The 27,032-nt window shown below is 38.8% G+C and overlaps 1 protein-coding gene across 2 annotated transcripts; it reads left to right on the top strand.

The window, feature by feature from the left end:
* The first annotated feature begins 10,777 nt into the window (after positions 1 to 10,777).
* Positions 10,778 to 26,657, top strand: cdh26.1 (cadherin 26, tandem duplicate 1). 2 transcript variants are annotated; one of them, XM_085147304.1, is made up of 19 exons: positions 10,778 to 10,863; positions 13,983 to 14,042; positions 14,152 to 14,244; positions 14,353 to 14,496; positions 14,603 to 14,750; positions 14,998 to 15,167; positions 15,273 to 15,407; positions 15,487 to 15,672; positions 15,811 to 16,058; positions 17,495 to 17,640; positions 17,745 to 17,969; positions 18,070 to 18,291; positions 18,692 to 18,810; positions 18,911 to 18,982; positions 19,631 to 19,687; positions 22,302 to 22,361; positions 22,967 to 23,011; positions 23,134 to 23,208; positions 23,438 to 26,657. In XM_085147304.1, exons 1-19 carry the CDS (start codon positions 10,840 to 10,842, stop codon positions 23,654 to 23,656), a joined length of 2,448 nt encoding a protein of 815 aa, XP_085003430.1. In that variant the 5' UTR covers positions 10,778 to 10,839; the 3' UTR covers positions 23,657 to 26,657. The 2 variants fall into 2 exon arrangements, with proteins under 2 accessions (XP_085003430.1, XP_085003431.1); XM_085147305.1 differs by having other exon boundaries at positions 10,781 to 10,863; positions 23,137 to 23,208.
* The last annotated feature ends 375 nt before the right edge of the window (positions 26,658 to 27,032 follow it).

Below are 27,032 nucleotides of genomic sequence, written 5' to 3'. Positions count from 1 at the left end.
TAAGGAGCCACACTTTCAAAGCAGGGCAAATTGCTGCTAGTTTGAGTTTCACAAATGAGAGTGGAGAGTTCTGTGGGTGATCCAGTAACAAAGACAGCCAAAAATGAATAGACCAAATTTGGCGAGAGTAACATGCTAACAAAATGAATGCATAAAAACACGCCAAAAGAAATATAGACAAATCATATATATAAGAAGATGCTGAAGGTAAATCAATGTTTTTGATACAAGGATAACTATTCTTTTTTAAAAGCTGCTGGGGACTGCTGTCCTCTGTGTAAATCATCTGGATCTTCTCCTGATAAACTAAGAGAGGAGCTGCGTTATTACAAACTATTCCATGGTATAAACCTTAAATTGTCTGTAATAGCTGACTTTTATGTTGTCTTGTAGAAAATATAACATTTATCATTAATTCTCAGCCTATCCATATGTTAATGAAGATATCACTACTGTGCCATGTGCATGTTTTTTCTACAGGCTGTGTGAGACTATGTGAGGCTGAGGGGATTCCCCTCCTTTCTCTTACACTGTTCAGTTCAGGTAGGTTCTGGTCTGTTTCATCGGGACACTATTTACTGAAGAGCGGGGATATGCTAAGCTTGGCTCTGGATATATAGGGTGAGGACTCAGTGAAGAGTTACAGGGCAGAGCCAAATTATTGGCACTGCAGTCATAGCTTCCATCCATCTTTGCCAGTTACGCACTTGTTCAGATAACATCTCCTCCTCCCATTCCAAATAAATAAACACTTACTTATCATCTATCAAAACCACATCAGGTACAAAGTAAGACATGCTTCTTTGTGGCAACATGTCCACTGCAAACCTTAGTAAACCCCTTTTTGTGTGTGCTTCATTTACAAAACCTCCTTCTGAAAATTTGAGCTCAAAAAAGGAATCTCCTACAAATACATATATAATAAAACCAGCTGCAAATATACCAGTTTCCACACCTTTCATTCACTAAACTGACACTGACTAACACTTAAAACGGTTTTGTGTGTTTATATTTGTTATTTGTGCATTGTCTTGTGTAACTATTTTCTAACTGACAAGGTCAGGCCAGGTTCTTTCATACAGTATCAACCTACTGTAGAGGCAGGTATGGCAGTAATAAGTACAAATACTGAACCTAATATGCAGGTTTGAACTTGTGTGCACTTTGCTCCATTTTCAAACACAATATTGTAACTGGCACTTTACAATAGGCAATACTCACGTCAGTTTTTTAAGTCGCTTCTTGCCCCCTGGCAGCTGGGATAGGTTCCAGCCCACCAGCAACCCTGTATATAAGCAGAAGAAAATAGATGCATGTATGTTTTAAATTAGGTTATGATCTAAGATTTCTTTTTTCTTTGTAATGGTTTAACCACCAGCTTATGGTTTATGCTCAAGCACTATAATGAAATAATATTTTTAATACTTAAATATTATAGATGTTTTTATAATGACTTTTCAAATTGACTTTTTTTGTACAAAAAAACAAATAAAAGAATAGTAAAACTAGAATCCAAATGCCAAATTAGTTATTTACTGAAATTGAAAGACAAAAACTAGTTTTCGAGGTTTACTCTTGATTAAGTTCCGGCTTCTCCAGTCAAGTTGGCTGGCTCAAATGCCGGTATAAATAAAACGATTTAAACAAGTTTTGACTTCTAAACATTTGATCTGTTAAATTCCTGATTTGTTATACAGTACAGAGATGGCTACCAGTTAGGGCTGCTTATCTGGTAGCCATCACGAATCATGATTACGTCAACTATAAAAATCACCGACGACTAATTTTATAGTCGACGCGTTGTTTGAAGCTTTGTAAGATCCTAAAAGATGCAGGACTAAGTAGTAGGATTTAAGAGTGTAATAATGGACCGAAACAGAAGATGACAGCAATGCAATACAAAGATGCCAGCTGCAGTTACATGCCAAAGAAGAAGAAGAAGCAGTCTCATCCTTCGGAGGCCGCATTTGTTGGCCAATTACGTTACAGCGAAGCGACAAAGGCTGTTCAAATTTGAAGGTTTCTCCAAATGCGGCCGACAAATGCGTCCTTCTTTTCCCCAGTTTGGAAGGATGGGTTGGGTGTATCCTTCGTGGCCCAACCTATCCCAGAATTCATAGCGCGGCCCAGCCAATTCCATGTTCCAACAATGGCGGCAGCTACTGAGTTTTAATATTACTCTTTCTGGGTCACAAAATAAACTTTTAACATATTTTCAGGCAAGAATGTAACTGTGTAAACTTCATATATCTGCTCGATTTATCAAGACATCACATATTTGCAAAAGTGCTCTGACGATTTCGGAGAGGTCTGTTACCCACCAGCTCGATAGCTAGCCAGGGTTCAAGGCTCACTAGAGCTGGCGAGAACACCCCCCGCGGTCTTTTGCTACTTCAGTTAAACATGATATATAAGTCACTTAGATAACGTAAAAATCTTATTGTTTGCCTTTTTTCAGTGTTTTATTTGTTCCTGAGTAAATCAGTTTGGCTGAGATTAAAGTTATAGTTTTCACACAGCTGAATAAACATCAAACAGAAAACTGAAGTGTGAGATGCTCGAGAATATACTCCGGTGTCCTGTTATATTTTAGATAGCAAGGAGCAGACGGCTGAGTTTATTAAACTCCACCGAGACAATTTGCCAATTTCATTAAAAGTTTAATAAACTGTCATCTTGTCTTTATTTTTAGTTAGCACATACCTTAAAAACTTCAAGCTGTAATATAATGATAGTTATATAAGAGCAGACACATGCTGATGCAATAAGCTGTACGTTTTACTTCCAATGGATGCATGATCTGATTAGTCAACTAATCGCAAAAATAATCGGTGACTAGTCGACTATCAAAATAATCTTTTGTGGCAGGGCTACTACCAGAGCAATGAAAATTTGCTTTGAATATCATGTCAAGGAATCACAGATAGTTTGAATTTAAACCCTATTTTTTTTTTAAATGAGAACTGCAGATTTGTGCACCATATACACTGATTCAGCAACTTAGTGAAAGAAGCTAAATAGGTGCAAGCACCAAAAATACAGCCTATAAGTTTCTTCCAGTAATTCCATAATTGTAACACACTTAAATCTTAAAGAACATGTAATTAATTACTCCTTTTTTTAAGATAATGGATATATAATTCTTATCAACCAAACAATAATTATTATCAGAAAATCAACAATTTTGTACTGTATCAGGTGGGTTTGGGATGTTAAATTTGTTAATAGTCACAGAATAGTCATAGAAAGAATAACAAATTACAAAAAGAAAGCTAACTTCATTGACAGAGAAAATAACTAAAAAGAAGACTACAAAAAAAAAACCAGTGAAAATACAGCAGGTTGTAAAAGCCATCTTTGCGTGACAAACATAAAAGCCTTAAGGTTACTTGGGTCTAAAGGGAGGAGCTCATTTTTTTATGTTCTGACTCTGCAGTGGGAAACATTTTGAAAAATCACCTAACTAAATCTCTGTGTGACAAGGTGCTACATGTAGTGATTGGTAAAACTCATGTAGATTTTTGAAAATGATTGTGACTACTTTGTTTGCACTGTTGGATTGCTTTGTTCATGTTGAGGTTTTGGAAAAACCAAACTATGAGCAACTTCTTCCATGGATCAACAGTGTTAGGCATCAGTTACTCTGGTGCAATCATTAAGCAAATGTGAACACTAGTTTGATACCAAGAAAAATATCAATAACACTACCTTCTCACTGAAAATGGAGTCTTCATTGGAATTGGTTATTGAGAAAGCTTTTCCTATGAATCCCAATTCTTTTTTTATTTTATTTTTTCCTTGTTTGCTTTATTTTTTATCTTAATATCTCAACTTTAATGTATATATAGTGTTTAGAGAACCTCTATGTGTGATTCAGAGTGAGAAATCATGAGAGGCAGTGAGCAGAATTTTTTTTCCAGAATATATCCCTGTCTTTCCATAGATGAAGGTCCTCAGCAGGATTCCTCTCAATTCAGCTCATTTTGACAGCTTTATGGCACGCCATCCAAAAAGCCCCCAGGAGGTTGATATGTCATTTACATAACCTTATAAAATAACTTCAAGATACAGAGCAAAGACACACCGACATAAAAACTAAATGTCCATAACATTAAATGGTCTAAATGTTATCATAAAAGTTAAATACATATATATACCTAAACTATGTGGTTCTTGTTTAACACATTAACACTAATTCACACTCAAGCAAAGGTTTGGGGCTGCAGTAAATTATTTGTTACTTAAGTAAACATTACATTCCACCTATGGTCCTTTTCCAGCTTTGATATAATAGTATGGGTATTGTTAGAAAGATAGTACTTACTACACTATAACTTTTTTGGAGAGGTTTGGCACTGTGCTCCCACAAATACACACACATATACACATATACAGACGCTGGAGGCAACTACTGTAAGCCTGCAGATAACTCCACAAGAATCTGTCAACTAACCAGCCAACACTCTTCACAGAGCCAGAATTCATCTGGTTCAACAACCTAGCAAGCACGCTGTGGTTGTGTGGAACATAGGGGAGGGGAGATGAAAATAAGCAAATTACTTTCCCACATGTTTAAGCTTGTTGAACAGGTCGTTTTACAATTGAGTATATTTGGTTTCTTCAGGGAAGGTTTACACATTCACATACTGTTAAAAAGATGAGATGTTAACTTTTGAAAAAGGTTATTATTACAGATTTGGGGTTTGCCCTCCTCAGTGTGACGCTATCATCACTATTCCTGTTATCAAACTTTCTGTTGAAAAAAGAACAAATATAGGGATAAACATGTAAGAATAGGTATTTACAGTTGAAACTCATCTATGGAAAATGCAAAAATGTGAAATTTTAAATGCCTGTGAATCACTGTCATCTTGAAGCTCTGTGGATATGTTTTCACACAGGTGTACATGTTTTAAAATATATCAGGAATCCCTGGAGATCTTCATAGGAAGATTTTCACTCAATAGCAGCTTAAAGCCTTGGTAATACTTTCCATGCACACAAGTCTGCTAGGGTCCACTGAGGGCCAAGTTACATAAATTTCATCAGATGAGTCCGTGTGGATCCCCTCATGTTTGCCTGTTTTTTGTGACTTCTCCCGAGAGAATTTTAATTACAATGCACCAGCCGCACATGTGGCCCAGGCAGACTCCAGGCCGAGTATAACAGGAATGATTACTTGGCTGTCGGGTGTCCAGCTGTCCTTGTCTGCAACATATAATCAATGCATAGTTGACGTTCACAGCACTGAACAACACTTTACTAAGAAAACTCAATTATTGTTGTCTAAAAAGTTCTATGTTTCTCCAAAGCAGCGCCAGATTGAGGCTAAGGGTCAACCAGGAACTAGAAAGAAACAATGGCAACCTTGCCAACTCTATTTGATCAGTATAAAATATCATGCCAAGTCACTAGAACTGGACCACAATGGAACGATAGAAAAGATACTCCTGGTCTTTTTTTCATTTATATAATGTCATATATACACCTTATCATCGTATTTTTTGTTCTACAGACAAGTTAAAATTATAGTTATCATTTTCTGAAATTTTAGTCCAGTATAGTGACTATCTGTATCAGTTCTGAAACTTTCTAGTATCATAACAATCCTACTACAAACAGTAGTAGGAGGCCCAAACAGCCACCGACTTATGCGGCTCTCTTTTTTTTTTTTTACCAAGGCCAGGCCTTGGTACTGTCAAACCCTACAGATACTTTCATTCTTGCATTCCACAGAAACAAAGCCTCCCCTCCCATCACGGTGTACTGAAACAGGTTATAAAGAGCTAGAACTCATTAACTGACATTAACTAAAAGTGGTTAATAAACAAGAGCGTGGCGTTTTTTTTCCCCAGCCTGTCCTGCCTTACAGATTGTCATACTGCTACGTAATAACTGAAATAACAGATAAAACAAACATCTTAACAAGAGAAGCCTATAGAGAATTTATAGAGCTAATGATGGAAAAGCAAAATGTATTTGGCACAACTAGCGCATTCAGATCATAACTCTGATTGTAAAAGCTGCCAGACCTTTACCTCCTCCGTAGATTTTAGAGATTAAAGAATTTCATTTTCTTTCTTTAGTGGCCACGTGTCATTTAGTAATGGCATCAGTCTATCAATGTACTCCTTTAGGCTTGGTTGTTTTACTTTTTTTACTGAGTTTTAAGGTTTACAATTTGAACCTTCTTTATGTTGCTTAGGAAGGCTCCAGGATATGAGTTGCACTTGCTCATTTTGTGTACTTTTAAAAAAAATTTTTCCATCCATCCATCTTCATCCGCTTTATCCGGGGCCGGGTCGCGGGGGCAGCAGCCTAAGCAAAGAGGCCCAGACCTCCCTCTCCCCAGCCACCTCCTCCAGCTCGTCTGGGGGAACACCAAGGCGTTCCCAGGCCAGCCGAGAGATATAATCTCTCCAGCGTGTCCTGGGTCTGCCCCGGGGCCTCCTCCCGGTGGGACATGCCTGGAACACCTCACCCAGGAGGCGCCCAGGGGGCATCCTTGTCAGATGCCCAAACCACCTCAGCTGGCTCCTTTCGATGTGGAGCAGCAGCGGCTCTACTCTGAGCCCTCCCGGATGGCCGAACTTCTCACCCTATCTCTAAGGGAGAGGCCAGCCACCCTTCGGAGGAAGCTCATTTCCGCCGCTTGTATCCGCGATCTCGTCCTTTCGGTCACTACCCACAGCTCGTGGCCATAGGTGAGGGTAGGGACGTAGATCGACCGGTAAATTGAGAGCTTCGCTTTTACACTCAGCTCCCTCTTCACCACGACGGACCGGTGCAGCGTCTGCATTACTGCAGCTGCAGCCCCAATCCGTCTGTCGATCTCCGGCTCCCTTCTCCCATCACTCGCGAACAAGACCCCGAGATACTTGAACTCCTCCACTTGGGGCAGGAACTCATCCCCGACCCGGAGTGGGCACTCCACCCTTTTCCGGCTGAGAACCATGGCCTCAGATTTGGAGGTGCTGATCCTCATTCCCGCTGCTTCACACTCGGCTGCGAACCGCTCCAGTGCGAGCTGGAGGCCCTCACCCGATTAAGCCAACAGAACCACATCATCCGCAAAGATCAGAGGTGAGATTCTGAGGCCACCAAAGCGAAAGCCCTCCGCCACTTGGCTGCGCCTAGATATCCTGTCCATAAAAATTATGAACAGAACCGGTGACAAAGGGCAGCCCTGGCGGAGCCCATCACCCACCGGGAACGAGTCCGACTTATTGCCGGCAATGCGAACCAAGCTCTTGCAACGGTTGTATAGGGATCGAATGGCCCGTAGCAATGGGCCAGACACCCCATACTCCCGCAACACCTCCCACAGGACACCCCGAGGGACACGGTCGAATCCAAGTCCACAAAACACATGTAGACTGGTTGGGCAAACTCCCATGCACCCTCAAGTATCCTCGAGAGGATAAAGAGCTGGTCCAGTGTTCCGCGACCAGGACGAAAACCGCATTGTTCCTCCTGCATCCGAGGTTCGACTAGCGGACGAACTCTCCTTTCCAGCACCCTGGCATAGACTTTCCCGGGGAGGCTGAGGAGTGTGATCCCCCTGTAGTTGGAACACACCCTCCGGTCCCCCTTCTTAAAGATGGGGACCACCATCCCGGTCTGCCAATCCACGGGTACTGCCCCTGATCTCCACGCAACATTGCAGAGGCGTGTCAACCAGGACAGCCCTACAACGTCCAGAGCCTTCAGGAACTCGGGGCGGACCTCATCAACACCAGGAGCTCTGCCACCAAGGAGTTGTTTAACTGCCTCAGTGACCTCGCCCCCGGAAATTGGTGGGTCATTCCCCTCATCCCCAGACTCTGCTTCCTCCTCGGAAGACGCGTCAGTGGGATTAAGGAGGTCCTCGAAGTATTCCTTCCACCGCCTGACAATTTTCTCAGTCGACGTCAGCAGCGCTCCGCCAGCACTATACACAGTGCAGGTAGAGCACCGCTTTCCCCTCCTGAGACGCCTGACGGTTTGCCAGAACCTCTTCGAGGCAGTCCGAAAGTCTTTTTCCATGGCCTCTCCGAACTCCTCCCACACCCGAGTTTTTGCTTCAGCCACTGCCCGAGCCGCATTCCGCTTGGCCTGTCGATACCTGTCGGCTGCCTCCGGAGTCCCACAGGCTAACCAAGCCCGATAGGACTCCTTCTTCAGCCTGGTGGCTCCCTTCACCTCTGGTGTCCACCATTTGGTTCGGGGATTACCACCACGGCAGGCACCAACCACCTTGCCGCCGCAGCTCAATGCAGCAGTTTCGGCAATGGAGGCGCTGAACATGGTCCATTCAGACTCAATGTCCCCCGCCTCCCTCGGAATGCTGTTGAAGCTCTGCCGGAGGTGTGCGTTGAAGATCTCGCGGACTGGGGCCTCTGCTAGTCGTTCCCAGCACACCCTCACTGCGCGTTTAGGTGCACCAGGTCTGTCCAGCGTCCTCCCCCGCCACCCGATCCAACTCACCACCAGGTGGTGATCAGTTGACAGCTCAGCCCCTCTCTTTACCCGAGTGTCCAGAACATATGGTCGCAGGTCCTGTGATACGATTACAAAATCGATCATCGACCTACGGCCTAGAGCGTCCTGGTGCCACGTGCACTTATGGACACTCTTATGTTCGAACAAGGTGTTCGTTATGGCCAAACTGTGATTAGCACAGAAATCCAATAACAAAGCACCGCTCGGGTTCAGATCAGGGAGGCCGTTCCTCCCAATCACGCCCCTCCAGGTCTCGCTGTCGTTACCCACATGAGCATTGAAGTCTCCCAGCAGGACAACAGAGTCTCCAGGTGGGGCACCTTCCAGCACCCCCCCCCCCCCCCCCCCAGGGACTCTAAGAAGGCTGGGTACTCCGAACTGCCACTCGGCGCATAAGCGTAGATGACAGTCAGGACCCGTTCCCCGACCCTAAGGCGCAGGGAACAAACCCTCTCGTCCACCGGGAAAAACCCCAACGTACCGGCAGCAAGCCGAGGGGATATTAGAATACCCACCCCAGCCCGCCGCCTCTCACCAGGGGCAACTCCAGACTGAGACAGAGTCCAGCCCCTCTCCAGGAGACTGGTTCCAGAGCCCAAGCCATGCGTAGAGGTGAGCCCGACTATATCTATCCGGTACCTCTCAACCTCACGCACTAACTCAGGCTCCTTCCCCACCAGAGAGGTGACATTCCATGTCCCTATTGCCAGTCTTGGCAGCCGGGGGTCAGTCCACCAGGGCCTCCGCTCCTGGCCGCCACCCGGCACACAATGCACCCGACCCCTATGGCGCCTCCTGCGGGTGGTGGGCCCGCGGGAGGATGGGCCCATGTCTCCTCTTCGGGCTGTGCCCGGCCGGGCCCCATGGACTAAGGCCCGGCCACCAGACGCTCGCCCTCGGGCACCCTCCCCGGGCCTGGCTCCAGGGCGGGGCCCCGGTAACCCTATCCCGGGCAGGGTAAACTGTTCCCTCGGTGTTTTTTTCATAAGGGTCTTCTGAATCGCTCTTTGTCTGGTCCCTCACCCAGGACCAATTTGCAATGGGAGGCCCTACCAGGGGGCAAAAGCCCCCAGACAACATAGCCCCTGGGATCCCTGGGACACACAAACCCCTCCACCACAATAAGGTTGCGATTCACGGAGGAAAATTATTATTTTTTTTTTTTTAAAAACAAAGAAACAAAAAACCTGGAAGCTTTTTTTTTTATATGTGGGATGTCGTGGTCAAGTTACACTAGGGCCCATTTAACGTATTTTTTTTTCTGATTTAGCTTCTATATCCCTTTAATTTATACAACACAAGTACAAGTACACAGAGTTATTCAATTTCAATTCAATTCAAGTTTGTATACATATACATATATAGGGAGACGGGACAAAACATAGCACATGGGAGAGAGAAAACAGTATTTCAAGAATATAGCAGTATTCATATATCAGTTTAATAAATTATGTGTTAAACATCAGTGACGAAGTAATTTGATTCCATGTTAAAGTAGTGAATCACCATCCAAATTTATTTTTTTAGATGGGGCTCGCCTCAAATACAGATGCGTCATTTTAATAACCAGGCTTAATCAGTGGGAACTGTTTACCTGCAACTTTGTGGACTCAAGCCAAAACTAATACCTCCAAAACCTGCCAATAAGCATTGCCTTTGGCAAGGTGGATACAGTTACAATTAGTCAAGGATTACATGATAATAACTGTTAATTACAATTCAAATCCACTGACTCTGAGTCTGAAAAGAACTGCAAAGCTTCAGTACTAAATATTTAGGAATTATGGGAATACGCAGGTAGAGAAGGCACATACAGAGTGTGTGTAACATATCACTGACTGAGTATGAGTGAAGCTACTTTTACCTGTGTGCTTAAAAGGTTCTCAAAGTGACTAAGCTGAAGGATCTGTGGATTCGAACTCCATTTGCATATGATGTAGGCCACGCATAAATAAAACACGGTAACCTGAGCTGTAGAGCTGGAGGGATGTACACCTGAGCTGCGAAGCACACCCACAGACTAAAAACTCACAGTAGGTTATACATTCTCTCATGAAGGACATTTATATAGGTACATTTATGGGCTATATATATATATATATATATATATATATATATATATATATATATATATATATATAATACAAAACCAACTGGTCTTTTCCTGCACAAAACTGGGATGTATTGCACCCTGATACATCAAATAGAACAGCATGAAGACGCAGGTCTGTGTAGACTGGAAAGTCAGCCAATCTGCTCTCTACAGCAGCTGTGGGCGGGGCTTTCCCACTCTCCTAGTCAAGCTGTTTTTGAAACTCAGAGCACTCCAGCAGAGGATATCAAGGAGTGTAGCGCACGATGAGGATTTCCCTTTTTCTGTTGGTAAGCACAACCTTTTTAATAATCTTCAGTATTGATAAGGCATTGTCTTATAAATTCTTATTGTTATTCTTTTTCTTATTCTTATTGTTAAACCCAAAAAAGATAATTGTATTCACCACTGAAGATAAACATCAATTTCAATGTTTGATATTTTTTCTGTAATGTTTATTTGTATTTTATCTAATGATATTTTCAGGTTACATTAAACTGCATAGAGCATTTAGCTTCTGTTAATGTATAAGTTTCAATCCATTCACAAGAGCAGGTAGATAGATGAGCAATGCAAGCAGACCTTGTTCTATGCAGTGTTGTTACAGCTTGTGGACTATGAACTTTAACACAATGTATTCGGTGAATAAGCCTTTAGGTGCTCAGGTGCTTTAGGTGTTTAAATTTACTTTGCAGTATATTTAGTTTCTGTTGTGGGAAAGACAATCAATCAAGAGGTTATTTGCACACACACCTATATGCTCACTCCCAGGTTCATCCATCGTACTATATGTACTAGCCCAGCGGTCCCCAACCTTTTTTGCGCCACGGACCGGTTTATGCCCGACAATATTTTCACGGACCGGCTTTTAAGGTGTCACGGATAAATACAACAAAATAAAACTAGTACCAGTACCGAAAAAAGAAGATTTATTCATAACACACGTGAAAAGACCCAGGAAAACCGAGTTAATAATAAAACGATAACAAAATAACGCTGAAAACCTATAAAAACCCTGAAAACCATACATTTCACACCTGAGCCTCAACTCTCGTGGCCCGGTACCAAACGACTCACAGACCGGTACCGGTCTAGGGCCCGGGGGTTAGGGACCTATGTACTAGCCTACAGACCTTCCTATTATTGTCTGAAGCTCATTTACTTATTTACTATTTTATTTAGTAGCTAATAACATAATATATGTCCTGTCATCTGCACTTGGTAAACTAAATGCTATAATACTGCATGTTTGTCAGATGATTATTCTTCATTCAGAAAAAAAAAAATCCAGAAAATACTGATATAAATGACTTCAACAAATTTTGGGTACTTTGTTTGAATGGTTTTCCATATTTTGTATTTGAGGGAGCCAATTATTTTAAAATAAAGCACAAAAATGTTTCATACTGTTACAAAGGTTTAAGCGCACTCTTCACTTGTTTATTTTATATGAAACTTACAGAAGACCTTTAGGCTTTAAGATGAATGTGGATAAAAGTATATATATATATATATATATATATATATATATATATATATATATATATAAACTATGCACAAAAACTAAATATAGAGTCCTTATCAAAAGTTTAAGAAAACCTGAAAAATGGCAACAACAAACAAATTGCATGGTTGGATCTTAACAAGGTTCCAAGCAGAGCTTCAACATGCTAGAAGAAGGAATGGGAGTGCTTTTAATAAATTGCATACTCAAAAAATGTTTTGTCTCACTCCCATTTCTTCTTCTAACATGTTGAAGCCCTGCTTGGAACCTCGTTAAGATCCAACCATGCAATTTGTTTGTTGTTGCCATTTTTCAAGTGGTCTTAAACTTTTGATTATATATCGATAGATAGATACAGATATATATAGATATATATAAGTAGGACCTCATTGAAAGGCTTTGGTCAAGGTAGTATGCAGTGACCCTAGAGCTTCCTGTCATCTCTCAGTAAAATACTGTGTATTGTGCCAGTATCTGTAACAGAGTTGTTGGGGATTTATACACTTTCGTGGGGCTCATGGTTGTGTGCTAAGGTGTGCAACTATAGCAGTTACACAGCAACCTGAACAAGATGAAGACCAGAGCTTGGTACACCTTGCTAGTAATCTGCAAATTGTTTGTTTGAGTCCCTTTTCAGATGCTGCCATATATGAGACATCTGTTTTTGTATGTGACCCCTGGTGAAATTAAGCATCATGAACAACCCAAACTAAACTAATACTTAAAAATGTCATTTGTTCTAAGCTAGGCCATATGGTGAGGCTGTGTAATAGTTTCTACAGGTTGCAAGAACCAAGGTCACCTTTATTCTCTATAAAAGTAATGTCAGTAGTCATTTGTAGATATGTTAAACACATTAGAGCAACCAAAAAAGACACAAAACACAAAAATCACTCCCCGTATATTCACTCCTCTGTCGGACAAGCTAGATGCCAAAGTACCACAAACACGACTTCCGTACATCTGCTGTTGTTCCGGTGTTGTGGCAAAAACAAAAACAAAAAGCACCGGTCTATTTTTAACCCGTAAATTTGGTACACGTCATCTCTTTTTAGGCAACATCCTCTGATGATTAATGCATGAACAGGACTGCCACTCGTGTGTTTCTGTTTAGGGTCAAATCGGTTTGATGTTTGAAGGGTCACAGAGACAAAATAATAACCCACCCAAATGTGTTAAAGCTGCTTTGAAAATGTAAGGAGTAGAAAGTATAGACACTTGTTTAAAAATGTAGGCAGTAAAAGTAAAAAGTAGTCTGTACATGAGTACAGTAACGAAGTATTTACACTTCGTTACTTCCCACCTCTGATGATATTTATTTTGTGTGTGAAGATCTCTGCATGTCCCGACATAGGACTATAGGTTCTCCTTATCATTAACCTGTTTTGACATGTCTTAACTTTAGGATTAAAACTGTTAACATTAAGCACTGGGACTGCTGTTTGTGCTACTCCTTTCACCCTCAAGTTAATGATTTATTTACTATTTTAGCTGTCTATATGTGCCCTTAACAGTAACTTAGCAATGGCTTTTGAGCAGAGGAAGTCTGTAAAGGCAGGGAAGGAAGAGAGCAAGAAACAAGAGACAAGGTTTCATTTCAGGTCACTTATGGTTACACAATGCTACAGTTGTTCACCTGAAAATCATTAGTTCAATGCAATTATACTTCATGAATCATGTTAGAATTGCAGGAGTTGATTAAATAATGATCATTTCCCGCTCATTACTGTTAATTTGTCATCAGGCTGTCATAAAAAAACAACATCTTATTATTCACTGACACATTCATCATGAGTTCCTTCTCCAATACGTGTACACAAATGATTCTGTTTTTCTTATGAACATGCAGATTGAAGTTTGCTACAGCAACTGAATCTCACAGCAATGTTTTCCTGTTGCATATAGGTTGCTGCAGCAGCCGTGGCAGATTGTTATGGTAGCAAGTACAGCAGCCCTTCCAAAAGGGTAAACATAATTTTTACTTTATCTTTTTGTTAAGGCTATTTTTGTAGAATAACTTTCTGTAGAAAACAAAGCTGTTGTAAAGTTTGGTCCATATTTTTGGCCTTATCAGGATCTCCTGGTGCGTTCCAAAAGAAGATGGGTCTTATCTACAATTGAATTAGAAGAAGAAAAGGATGCACAGTACCCCATAGAGATTTCAAAGGTAAGGAAATTATATGAAAGAAATAACTGATACTGATAAATGATATGACTGGTCACTATGGACAAATCTAATATGCAAAAATTAACAGCCTGATTGTATCTTGACTAGATGTATAACGACAAGACTCAGGGGAAAGACTTTAAGTTCCGTTTAAGTGGTGACGGTGTGCCGGACGTGTTTACCATCAATGAAAACACTGGAGCCGTCTTTGCACATAAAAAAGTGGACAGGGAGCAAAAGCCACTTTACCATGTGAGCTAATACTGGAATATAAATTCCTCTGACAATAAACGCAACTGATATTGATGCTTTTTAAGTGATGCGAAATGTTTTATTTGAGTGTTTTTTTTATCCACAGATTAACTTTGATGTCTTGGACAGAAATACGGGTGAAAAACTAGACAAGGAACTAGCATTTGATGTTGAAATACAAGACATAAATGATAATCCACCCAAGTTCTCTTTTCCTGAAGTAATAGTTAATGTAAAAGAAAATACACAAGGAAGTGAGTATACGGTGTGGTAAATAACTCATAGTGTGCACATTTTCTATTTCAAACACTAAAAAAATAAAACAAATGATATTAAGATTCTTAGAGAATATAGAATCATTTCAAACCAAAGTCTCATATTTCATCTTACTATAATCATACTACATAGTTCTATAGTTATGTTTTCCTGACTGAAAACATTTTCTTTATCCCACATTTACTCTCCAACTCTCCTTGTTTGTCTTTACCCAACTTCTTAAAGGCGTTTTGCCAGTTACCCTGATGGTAACAGACATAGATAAGGAGAACACATCCAACTCTAAATTTGACATCACGATGGTTTCACAGACTCCAGCAGAGCCCAAAATTGGTGTGGAGCAGCTTCAAGGAGGACTGGCCAGACTCACCTTAAAAGGATGCTTTGACTATGATGTGAGATTTATTGCAATATTCTTGCTAAATCTTTGAAAAGTTAATGTACATGCAAATAAACATGTTGAATTTTCAAATATTTCAAATATATTTTATATGTTTCAGAAAGCAACAAAGTATACCATCGTCTTACAAGCAAAAGATCGTGGAACAAAGCCAAAGACTCAGTCCTCTACTGCTGTTGTTACCCTGAACATTGTCGATGCAAACACTCACCAACCAAGATTTAAGGAGAGACAGGTACCAATTATTTTACTTACTAAAAGTGCTTTTTAAGAGACGCACATATTAAACTTTTGAAATTTTTCCTTCTCTTTAGTACAACGGTGAAGCAATAGAAATGGAGACCATTGCTAATGTTTTGAGAGTTGCTGTGGAGGATAAAGACACTCCGAAAACTGATGCATGGCGTGCCAAGTACTCCATTATTGCAGGGAATGAAGAAGGAATCTACAAAATTGAAACTGATCCAGAAACAAATGAGGGTGTCCTGAGTATTGTCAAGGTAATTCTGCTTTTCTCACTTGGATTAAAAACTTGATTATTTTACTCTGGGAAGAACTAGTCCACTAATGTTTTATCACAAAAACTGTATCAGCATTTAATAAAAGTTGTTTGTGTGTGTACGTGTTGTGTGTTTCAGAAAAAAAATTTTCAACGCACAACTTCAATAAACCTGCAGATTGGAGTAAAAAACATTGAAGACATATTTGTTTGTGCTGGCACAAATCCACCTACAGACAGAGCCAATGTCACTCTAAAAATGATTGATACCAACGATCCACCAGAGTTTGAAAAAGCTATAGATGACATATACTTGAAGGAGGAAGCAGAGCCAGGAAAGGTGCTGTTCAAGCCAAAGGTTCATGATGTCGACTCTAATATTACCAGGTAGGGTGTCTACAACCTTTCTACAAAGCTTATTTTGATTGACATAAATATATAAGGGCTGCAATGATTCTTTGAGTCATTTGAATAACTCAATTATAAAAAATCCTCAACACAAATTTTTTCTTTGATACTTCGTTTAACACACGGCTGTGTAGCGCTCAGTTGTCCCCATGTAAACCTGAGTGCCTCACCCACACTTGTGCCTAAGAATAGACTTGCAGTAGAAACATATCTAGAAGCAGACATCAATAAAAGTATAACAACGTTAAGCCAGCGCAGCCCCCGGTTTTTCAACAAAAAACTGGTAACACAACAGCAGCAGTCATGTAGATGCCATAGTTTAACGTGGAGTCTGTCTACACACACAACAAAAGAGAAAAGAGGTGGAGCTATTAAGACCTCAGGTAGAGTGAAAGAAAATGTTTTTTTAGTAGTGCTGTTCCTGTAATCACCATTAAAACCTTTACTGGAAAAAAGCTAGCGGGAGTCCTTCATTCAACCAGCTGATCAAAAAACTCTAACATGAAGAAAAGAGAACTTTGTAGTTGTTCCATTCCACCACTGTTTTCTTATACAGCAAGAATGTACAGTAAAGCAACAGAAGTTACATGCTGATGAACTGTCAACTTAGTCTGATACGATTACTAAATTAGGCAGCTTGCTGAAGGCTGACAAACCTCTCACTTTCACAGGGGCCGAGTTTAAAGGGGGACATGAGGTGTACTACACCATATTTCAAGGCTTGCGTAACATCATTTTTCAGATTTAAAGTGAAATAAAATAAAATATTAATAAAACTGCATTAATATTTAAAAATAATAATATATATAAGTTTTTTACAGGCCAATAAAATTGTATATGTGCCAGTAAAACTCTGTGGCATTGATTATTGATAATACTCAGTTACTAAATTATGACTATGTCTGGTATGTTTATAGAACAAACCCAAGTGGCCCAAATCTCAGCAATAACACTTCTTGACATAAAGGTTGGGTCAGTTGACTTAATTTGAACATTGATTGAGTCTAATGTGAATCCAAGATTTTTCATTCTGCCTGTAAGCTACAACATAAAATGGAGACTGACAAGGGTTTTATTTAAACCCTTTTATTTCTTCTTCTTTCTTGAAAGAAAAAACAGATCCTGCAAAGCGTGATAAGCAACAAGAAATGGTAGCTATCCCAAGCTAATCTAATCATGTCTTTATCGACACCCGGTCATATAGATTATCAGAAAATAAGCCTATACAACAGTGGCCTTACCACTGCAAGGCCAGTAGGTGTCACAAAGAAGCATAACAGAAGTTAGAAATGGCTACTGAAGGAGTAACGCCCTTTGCACTGCAGTACACAAAAAGCTACAGCTTTGGTTTCCAAAAGCTAAAACTCAGTATTTTCATCTAATATGTTCTGCACCACTCTCTGATTACTTTTTAGGTATGTGCTCCTAACAGATCCAGCTGACTGGGTGGCCATTGATAGCAAAACAGGAGAAATCAAATCTACTAAGAGGATGGACAGAGAGTCACGATTTGTTGATGATGAGAATGTTTACACAGTCGTCATAGCTGCCATAGATGATGGTACACAGAAGCTCTACTATTGTTAAAATAAATTGGATAATTTCTTAAAGAAATCTTCTGAATAACAAAGCAATTTTTTTTTCAATTTTGCTGTGGTTTCAAAGGTCAGCCTCCAGCCACGAGCACATGCACTGTCAAGATCCACCTGACGGACATCAATGACAATACTCCTAAACTGGTCAACAACAGCGCTGTCATGTGTGGAAACAAGGTTAACAAGGTCAAGGTTCCTGCAAAGGACCTAGATGCCGATCCTTACAGTGGACCCTTCCACTTTTCTCTGGGGGATGAAACACAAAAGCAACAGTGGAAAATAGAACCTGACTATGGTTGGTACATTTAGATATATGTTAACCCTCATTTCTATATTAAACAAACATTTCTGGGGAAAAGCCACAAAAACCCATGCTGTTTTCTCACCCCACACAGGTGAGGAAGTATCTCTTGTTAGCCAGAAGACACTTCCTTATCTTAACTATTCCATTCCCCTGGTGATTATGGACCAACAGGGCAAAGCTGGACATGACACTCTGCAATTGACTGTGTGTCAATGTGATGAAAATGATGTTTGTCGCGGCAGAGAGCCGCTTTCAACCCGTCTTGGATCAGTTGGCATTGGGTTGGTTATTGCAGGATTGCTTGCATTTTTGTGTGAGTATTAAAATCAGTGAGAAGACAAAACTGAGCTATCATAAATTCTAATAAGATTATAGTCTCCTGTGTTTTTGAAGGTAAAAAAAAGAAAATCTGTATTAGCATTAATACACAAGTGTTGACCGCAAAACCTTTTTGTTTTCAATTTCAGTTTCACTGTAAGAAATGCTTTAATTTTTAGGAATAACCCAATCAGACAATTACACTTTTAGAACTCCTTAGTACAACCACAGTCACATCTGTTGTTTATAAGGAAGAAGCAGCTCTTCTGCTTTCCCAACCAACTTTAATGTACTACTTGGGAGACCTTCTGGTACCCATGGCAATGACAGTTCAATAAAACACAAAGACAAGATGCACACTGTGTTCTTAGCATTTGTTTCATGTGTGTCTGCAGTGCTTTTAATTGCATTATTCTGCAAGTTTGGACCAGATAGGATTGAGATTTTGCCACAAGATGAGGGCAATCAGACTCTAATCCAGTACAATCAAGAAGGAGGGGGCTCTCCATGCACGGTGGGTTTGTCATGTTCTGTGCGTGTAAATTCAAGACAACGGTGTGCTATATTACTCCACCAAGCAAAACATGTTTTTTAATATTCTCTCTTTCCTTCAGACCGAGCCCAATTTCTTCCAGTCACAAGTAGATAATATGGTAGTGACAAATGGTCAGATGGATACCATGCAGGTGATCAACCTCTCAACTCTGACACTTTCTTTCTTTTTTGGTGAAGGGTTTTTTTTTTCCAAAAAAAACATCAGTTGTGCCAATTTGGACACAGTCATAGTGTAGTTAAAGACATCGGGAGAGAAGCCAAAATGTGTCAGTTAATCCTGTTTAAAATGAATGGCAGCTATAATCCAGTTGTTATCATATTTTTCTTTGATGACAGACAGGTATCTAAGGCAGTGGTTAAGATGTATGCTGTGTATAAAGCTATAGGAAAAAGTTTGCATACAGTCTGCAAGATAAACGTTTAAAAAGTGTGAGCACATCATAGAGAAGACAAGTTGGAACAGCTTCTTCATTTTTAGATGTACTGATCATATTTGCTGCATTAAGTTGTGAATCTCTATGGTGGTCTTTAAGTGTAAGCTACAGGTAGGAATTGATTTCTGTACCAATGAATATACAGTTTTGGGAAGTTTGTGAGCACTTAAGAAAGCATAAAGTTTTATTATTTGGAAGAGGGTGCTATAGATACATTTTCATTTTCAAATTTGTTGAAATGTTTTTAATTGAAAAGTAATTCAACTTAAAACATTTTTTATAAAACTTGAATATTTTTTGAATTCAATGCTTAATTAACCTCTTCTGTTAAATTATCTATCCCAGATTGATACAGAAGGACCATATGACGTAAATAGGTACAACAGCTCAGTGTCTACCATGGTGAGTAAAGCTTTTTAAAATATTTTCTTTTGTTTATTTTAAGTGTACATGATAATTAAGCTTTGGGATGGGTACTGAGGACCATTATTAAACAGATTCTTGTGTCAGACTGCTTGGTCCTAAAGTATAGCATCAATTACAAGTCCCTTGACAAAATTACTTATTGCTCACTGATGATAAGGCTTTTGAATTTCCATTATAGCCCAGGGCTGGACTGGGACAAAAAATCGGCCCGGGCATTTTGACTAGAGACGGGCCAACCAGGTATTACAGGAAAAGCCATAAAGCCTTTGAATGAGAACAGACGCTGTTGTGACAGTGAGGTACACCCTCTTGTTGGTATATGTATGATTTTACATTTTACATCAGATAAAAACTTTGGTTGTAAGATTCAGATAATTATTTAATAAAAGCTAGACATTTTAAATGAGAATAAGAAAGAAAAGTATTTCTTTGTGCCCCCCTCTCCCTGTTAATGCCCTATCTGCCCCCTGGCAAAACTTTGCTAGACCCGCCCCTGCACAGTTAACAGCTGTCAGCTACACAGAAAAGGATCCTGGTGTTATTTCTCAGAAACAGTTTATAACTTCCCTTCAACTCATTCATGTCATCTAAAAGGTAAACCTGTTTCTCCATCACCTGTTCAGCCCTGATGATTCTCCTGGTTTCATCTTCATGTTTCCCTCTCACCAGATAACCAAACCGATATCATGACCAGCAGCTTTTACAGCTGTGGCTCCAGCAAACATCAGCTGATACTAGAAAGTAATATTAAATAAATTCTAACAACAGCTGATCAAGCTTAAACGTGCTGCTGTTGTTTAGCATGACATCCGCTGGTTTCACACATCGGCCAGCATCTGGCCAGTCCACCACCTCTCATTGTTCATGCCGTTCCAAAAAAAAAAAAAAAAAGACATCGGCCCATGAAAACGAAAAATCACCATCGGGCATACCGGGCGGCCAGTCCAGCTATGCTATAGCCCAAAAAGGTCCAAAAAGGTTGAGCAATTATGGTAAAATGCACATGGTAAAATCTACTATGCAGAGCTCACTTTTCTGTCTCAAGACAGCAGTGCTTTGTAAGTGTTTTATTATACCGTGATACACCAAAAATGAAGCTCATCTTCTCTTCTTTCCAAAAGCATTCAAATTTTTTCTCTAGCACAAATTATCTCATAAACTCAGAACAAGCATTAAATCTAAGCACTTCTTTAAATGCTTAGAAGTTGGGGTTAAAATTAGTTGTACAATGGGTGGGAAGAGTCATGTATGACAGTGCTGACTATGGAAAAAAGTGAAGTTAAAAAAAGTAGAGGATGTTTGGCTATATTCTGCAAATACTTTATTAGATTTTTTAATTATATAATATATGCACTTTATTATATGTTCAGTATACATTGCTTATTTACTTGAAGTGAGTGGAATGTTGAATAAGAATTGAAACAATAATCTTGAAGTGAACAGTGTATTTTTTATTTTTTTGTTTTTTTTTAGTTCTCTAAATGGAAAACAAACACCCAGTTGCTAAGGAGTACTATTCAGTGGCTTTAATAAACAGGGACATTTTAATAGTTACAAGTAGTTTTTTTCACTGGATCAGAATTATATCAGAAAAAAACGTGTCTACTTCTTGTCTTAAACGTGGCTCTCACTGGAGATCTGACAGCCAAATCAAACTCATTCTTGAATGCAAGTTAAGGCAAAGAAAACCATTTCATTCATATAATAAAACAGATGTGAGTGACTAGCATATGTTTGAATAAGACACCCTGGTACCTGCCGAGTGAAGAACATCATGTGAGAATAGAAAGGTGTGTCTTCGCTGACACTCACTGGCATGTAGCTGACAGACAAGAGGTGCCGCAATGAAGACAAACTGATGAACTGAAAGAGAACATTTTTAGGGAATTAACATTTACTCTTGTTACTGTGAGCACAATCAAACCTTTTACAAGTGAAAAAGTATGTGTTTCACGACCATTATGCAACATGTAGAAAAGTTATCTTTTTTAACCGCTTTCATCCACCCCTTATGTGTTTTACAAAAAAAGCTATCTGTGTGGAGACAGACTTGCTACATATCCTGAAATGTTGTAGACCCTTGTAAACTCATTTATAAAGGATAGCCAACTCCCCCCTAGTCTAGTCTAGTATGAAGCGCCTTGAGGCGACTTTTGTTGTGATTTGGCGCTATATAAATAAAATTGAATTGAATTGAATAGTCAAGAGTATGTACCACAAATTTGTTTGACCTATCCTAAACTTCGTGTGAGCTGTCCTGCCAATCACAGGTAACCAACGGTATTACCCATGGTTATGCTGGGCCGAGCATAGCTCTCGAGTATGAAGACCAGCTGAACTTGTCAGTGTCTAAAAGCAGCTATTATCAATGTAATCTTTTAATTTTACAATAAAATGTTCATTGTAGCATCAACAAAAGTGTAGATAAATAAAGGTAAACAATAAGCAGTGTCTGTATCATATGAATACAATCCTAACAATATATATCCCTAATTATGGGCATAAATATTTAACTTTAAGGCACAAATCTGACCCAAGGAGCAGGGCTTGTTGATTTTTTTAATTTAGCTTTTTTGTTTCTTTCCTACAGTTCCAGTCGCTAGGCATGCATCAACAAGAAACCTACAGGAGCCATGGCATGAGAAGCATGGTAAGTCATAATGGCTGTAATAAAAACAACTTTTCCTTCTTAACCGTTTACCTTACCCTATTTATTTTCTAGAAATACTATACTAGGCACTGGTAAACTCTATGATGAATAGCCATGCTACCGCTTTAGATCCACAAGAGGGTGCTGGAACCCTTATGTTAAAAAATACTGCCTTACCTTTTTTTGGATACAATATTTAACTCATGCTAGCTTGTTAGCTTTTACACATATACAAATACTACTAAAAGTAGTTTAAAGAAAGTGAAACGTTAGTGAGGATGTTTGATTACAAGTATTATTATTCTATACTGCCAATATTAAATATAATATTAAAATACAACATTTATAAATATACTCACAGATTTACTCTTATGTTAACAAACACACATGATGGCAGCTTTGATTCATTTTATGATATGTTCAGTATTTAATTACTCAATTACTAAAGTAGGTAGATGCTGAAGCAGTTAAAAAAATAATTTTGTGTGAAAAGATCTCTAAAATATTATGCTACAGTGTAGAATGCATTAAGAAAAAGATAGATATACACAGATTTTCAGAGTAAATTTAAGTCTGCAGTGAACAATGTGTTTTGTATTTTTTAGAGGATGAACTCTACGTGGAAATCAAACAGAACGAACACCTATCGGGTAAGGAGGCTTCATATTTTACAAAACATTGAAAATCAGTGATTATGTTAACAAAGCACTATGAAAATTATGCATTTGCATTATATGATGCAATAAAAGCTGACAACCCTGTTCTCTGTAAGCAGGCCGGCTCATCAATTTACCAACGTTCTTTAAGCCTTCGATCGGCTGACCGCATTGAAGACCATATCAACAGGGTAAGAGGTTTATTTCACACAAAGCATGCCTTGTATATGGCTTATAATGCACTTGATTTTATTAACGATCACATACATTAAACTGCACTGACTGCACAGCAATGATGTGTGGAAGGGCTGCAGTCATGCTGTACCAAATGCAATTCAGCGCTATACTGAGTAATGTTTCTTTTTTGTTTGTTTTACAAATTAAGCCAAGCCATTTATTTTTGACTTCTAAATTCCACAGAGATGTAACGAGGTTGATGGAAATGTTGTTGACCACCCGGCATACCAACCCCACAGCTATGCCTTTGAAGGAGATGGCAGCATATGTCAGTCATTGGATAAACTGTCATTCCACGACATGGGAGAGGATTTTAAGTATCTGGATGATTTGGGGCCAAAGTTCAAGACTTTGGGACAGATGTATGATGAGGCAATTAAAAAAAAGAAAGTACAGCTTTAAAAGGCACAGCTGAAATGTAAATTGTATTCCAAGTTTCGCTCCCTAAAATACAGACTGAGCAGAGATGATACACCACTATGTTTTAATATTTGTACTTAAAGATTATGGACTATAACATCGAATTCATCCTAAGCCAGGTATATTTTGTTGGCATTAAGATGGATTTAACGCACTGCACAGCTGGTGACGCACTAGTGGTTTGTGAAATGTAATAACTTGAAAGGGATTAGGTGATTTTTCTTGTTTTTTTAGTTTGCTTTGTCAGGGCAGTATTATTGGGAAATTTAACAGAACTTCTTTTGTTGAAACTGAGATGACTCCTGTTAGTCACATTTTTCTACACAGCAAATCCAGCATGTCCAAATTAACACTGTCAGATTTGATTTCAACACTTTTAAAGTGTCTATATGGGTCCACACCAGAGAGTGTTAATTTAACTCTTTTTGGAGAGTTGGTATGTTAACTCTGATTTAGTGTTAAACACCAAATCTCTCTGGAGTTGATAATTTAACACTTGGTGTTAAGAGTTTATATATTAACTCTCAAAGAGTATTTTAGTTTAACTACGTAAGAGTTATCTTCTAATTAATTCTAAAAAGCGGGAATTTTACTGTTCTGAACTTCTAGAAATTTCTTTTGGAAATAAACATTTACTAAAAAGACGCAATGGTTTTTGAAAAACATTTATTCTGAACTGTGCACCACAATTTCAAAACATTTTCTGAAAGATGTAACAGTGTACATGTTCTCACTTTCATTAGAATTTCGTTTATCAAAAGGTCTGACATAGGTGAGCTGGTAAATGCAAATAACAGCATTCTCATCACTTATTTCAATAAATACAAAATACAATATGCATGTCCTTCATTCATCACTTTGTGGAACTTCAACGCACTTCTGCTCTCCCCCATATTCCATCTTCACAAGCATATCCTATGTGGAGATTGAATAAAAATTAGTTGACACTAATTAATGGCACAAATCAATTGCAGCACAGAAAAAAAAAGGAATCCTTTTTGAGCCATTACTTGTGTAAAGTATTTTCCCAAAAGACAAGGACACAGACAACAGGTATTACTGAACTAAATGTAAAACCTCAACCTTTTTCATTTTTACCTAAACCGTGTGCACAAAACTCTGGAGGAATCTAAGTGCTAACGTAGAACTCAGTCGGGACTCGGGACATCTGCTACTGCTGTTTGCTCGTTTTTTATGGGAGATCGTTTTCAGGCTTCAAGTAGCACCATTATATCAACATTTCACATTCTAGACATTGTTTTAAGTGTATTTGACCAAGAAATTTGACTGAAAATTCACATGCAAGCTTTTTTTCAAGGCTGTGGTATTTGCCCGCAAACAATACCTTTCAGCTAGCTAAAACAGAATATTATGCTATCAGCGAGCAACATGGCTAATGCCTTTCACACAGCTTTGTCTCAACTCCAAAGAGCCACAGAAGTAAAAGCTAATAACAATAATTGAAACAATCTTTGAAAACATGACTTACCAAGCATGGCAAACAACTCAAATATGTAGAGCAAAATGTTCTGAAACGGCTTCACTTCAGCTTCGATTGGAGCCGTGCTGGGGGCGGAGTCTGTGAATTTACTCTATTAGTGTCATAGCCCCTCTAGGAGTTCAGAGTTAAGAGGTCAAGAGTTAATGTTTCCATTGTAACACCTCCAGATTTGAAATAGAAACACTCATTTTTAACACTCGATTTTAACTACTATCATTTTACACCTCAGAGTTACATTAAAAGAATGTGACTCTACTTAGAGTAAAATTAACTCTAAGACTACTAACACCAAAACATTTAACACTTTTGAATTTGCTGTGTAGAGTACTGTTTTGTAAAGAATTTTTGATGAGAACACAGGGCTTATCATAATGGGTTATTGTTCATGCAAGTTAGAAATGTCCTTGGCTTATGGTTGATGATCAAGTGACATATTGGTCTGGAATTAACACTGGATATCCTACAAGATTAAAACGTTAATGTTAATGTTTAGTTTTTGTATTTGCATTTCATGATACAAAAATAACACTTTATTCCTATAACACCTTTCTAAACCAGTCACAAGGTTCTTTAAATACTTTACAAAAACAACACATTTTTATAAAATACATAATAAAATGAATGACATAAAAAAAATTAAAAATGAAATTAAAAAACAAACAAAAAAGCAAGATACATCAGGAAATGTTATTTTTAGAAGAGCAAGTGTATACAGGTATATTTTTTGAGTTTACTGGATGGTTGGACTGATTGAGCTGATCTAACAGTAACAGACTTGTTCCGGGGGCTAAAACAATAAAAGCACTGATTTTAAGTGATTTACAAGTAATATAGAAAAATCTGAAACTGTATAGAATAGAGAGCAAATGTGCATATTTGTAAAAAAAAAAAAAAATGTTTTCTTTGTTAGGAATTAAAATAAAGATTGTAGTTTTTGGGCTGAAATACTTCAACTTTTTTAAAATTATACAAAGATTTTTTTACACTTTGTAATGACAGCAATTAATTATATTTATTCAGTTTATGTTTGCACAAGTGTGGCTTCAAAAATATCACTGCATAGAAATATCACTGTAACACTGAGTTGGGTTGTCTGTACTTGTGCCAAGTTTTGAGCTTTGGTTGTAAAACTTTGTGACAGCTCCTTAACAATGTGCTTTGTTGTGTTGTGCTGACTGTAAGCTGTGTAGTCATAGCTCTTTCAGCACAAGTGAACTTGTTGTTTTTTTAAATACTGACAAATGTCAGCAGGTAGTCAAGGTGAGCCACAGAGGGTAATATGCAAAACAAATCTATGAACATGTTTGTGTCACATGCATAACTTAAAAACCTTTCTCTATTACAAGTGCAAATGAATTGCCAGAATTCATAAAAAGACAAAACATGGATTATAAATAATAAAACATAATATGAAACAAAAACAGACAGATGGGGGCATCAAATGAGGCAATAATGAGGGCATTAAAGACATGTAAAAGTTCACTTTCATTTTTTCCATTTCTTCTGGCTGGTGTAAGTGAGGTGTGGTAGATCATGGTTCAAAAGGAAACTAAAATTTGAACTTGTTGATGCATTTTTGCTGACTTTTATTATTCAAAACTTTTTTCTTAAAACTGCGGGGTGTGGAACCTTTTTTTTAGCTTCTACAGTAGGAAAGTTTGAGAATGACTGGATTAAAGTGATTAAAGTACATACAAGAACACATAGGGGGTTTCTGTGTTTTTAAAGCAAGCCTGCTTGTTTTAGAAACACAGTTTGTTTAGTTATTTTACTTTGTTTTATTGCATGGGGTGGTTTTGGCAATGATCTTCCCACACAGGGTGTTGTCCATTAACAGTTCTTATCTGTTTTCCGAAG

This window comes from Neolamprologus multifasciatus, chromosome 20 (assembly GCF_963576455.1).
Source record: "Neolamprologus multifasciatus chromosome 20, fNeoMul1.2, whole genome shotgun sequence".
NCBI classification, from domain to species: Eukaryota; Metazoa; Chordata; class Actinopteri; order Cichliformes; family Cichlidae; genus Neolamprologus; species Neolamprologus multifasciatus.
This window is presented reverse-complemented; position numbering and strand designations above follow the sequence as displayed.

Bases quoted from the DNA above. Each gene is read 5' to 3' on its own strand.
- cdh26.1 (XM_085147304.1), top strand. From the start codon at position 10,840: ATGAGGATTTCCCTTTTTCTGTTG. The intron at 16,059-17,494 runs GTAGGGTGTCTA...ATTACTTTTTAG, and splicing joins GTCGACTCTAATATTACCAG to GTATGTGCTCCTAACAGATC. The intron at 18,292-18,691 runs GTGAGTATTAAA...GTGTGTCTGCAG, and splicing joins AGGATTGCTTGCATTTTTGT to TGCTTTTAATTGCATTATTC.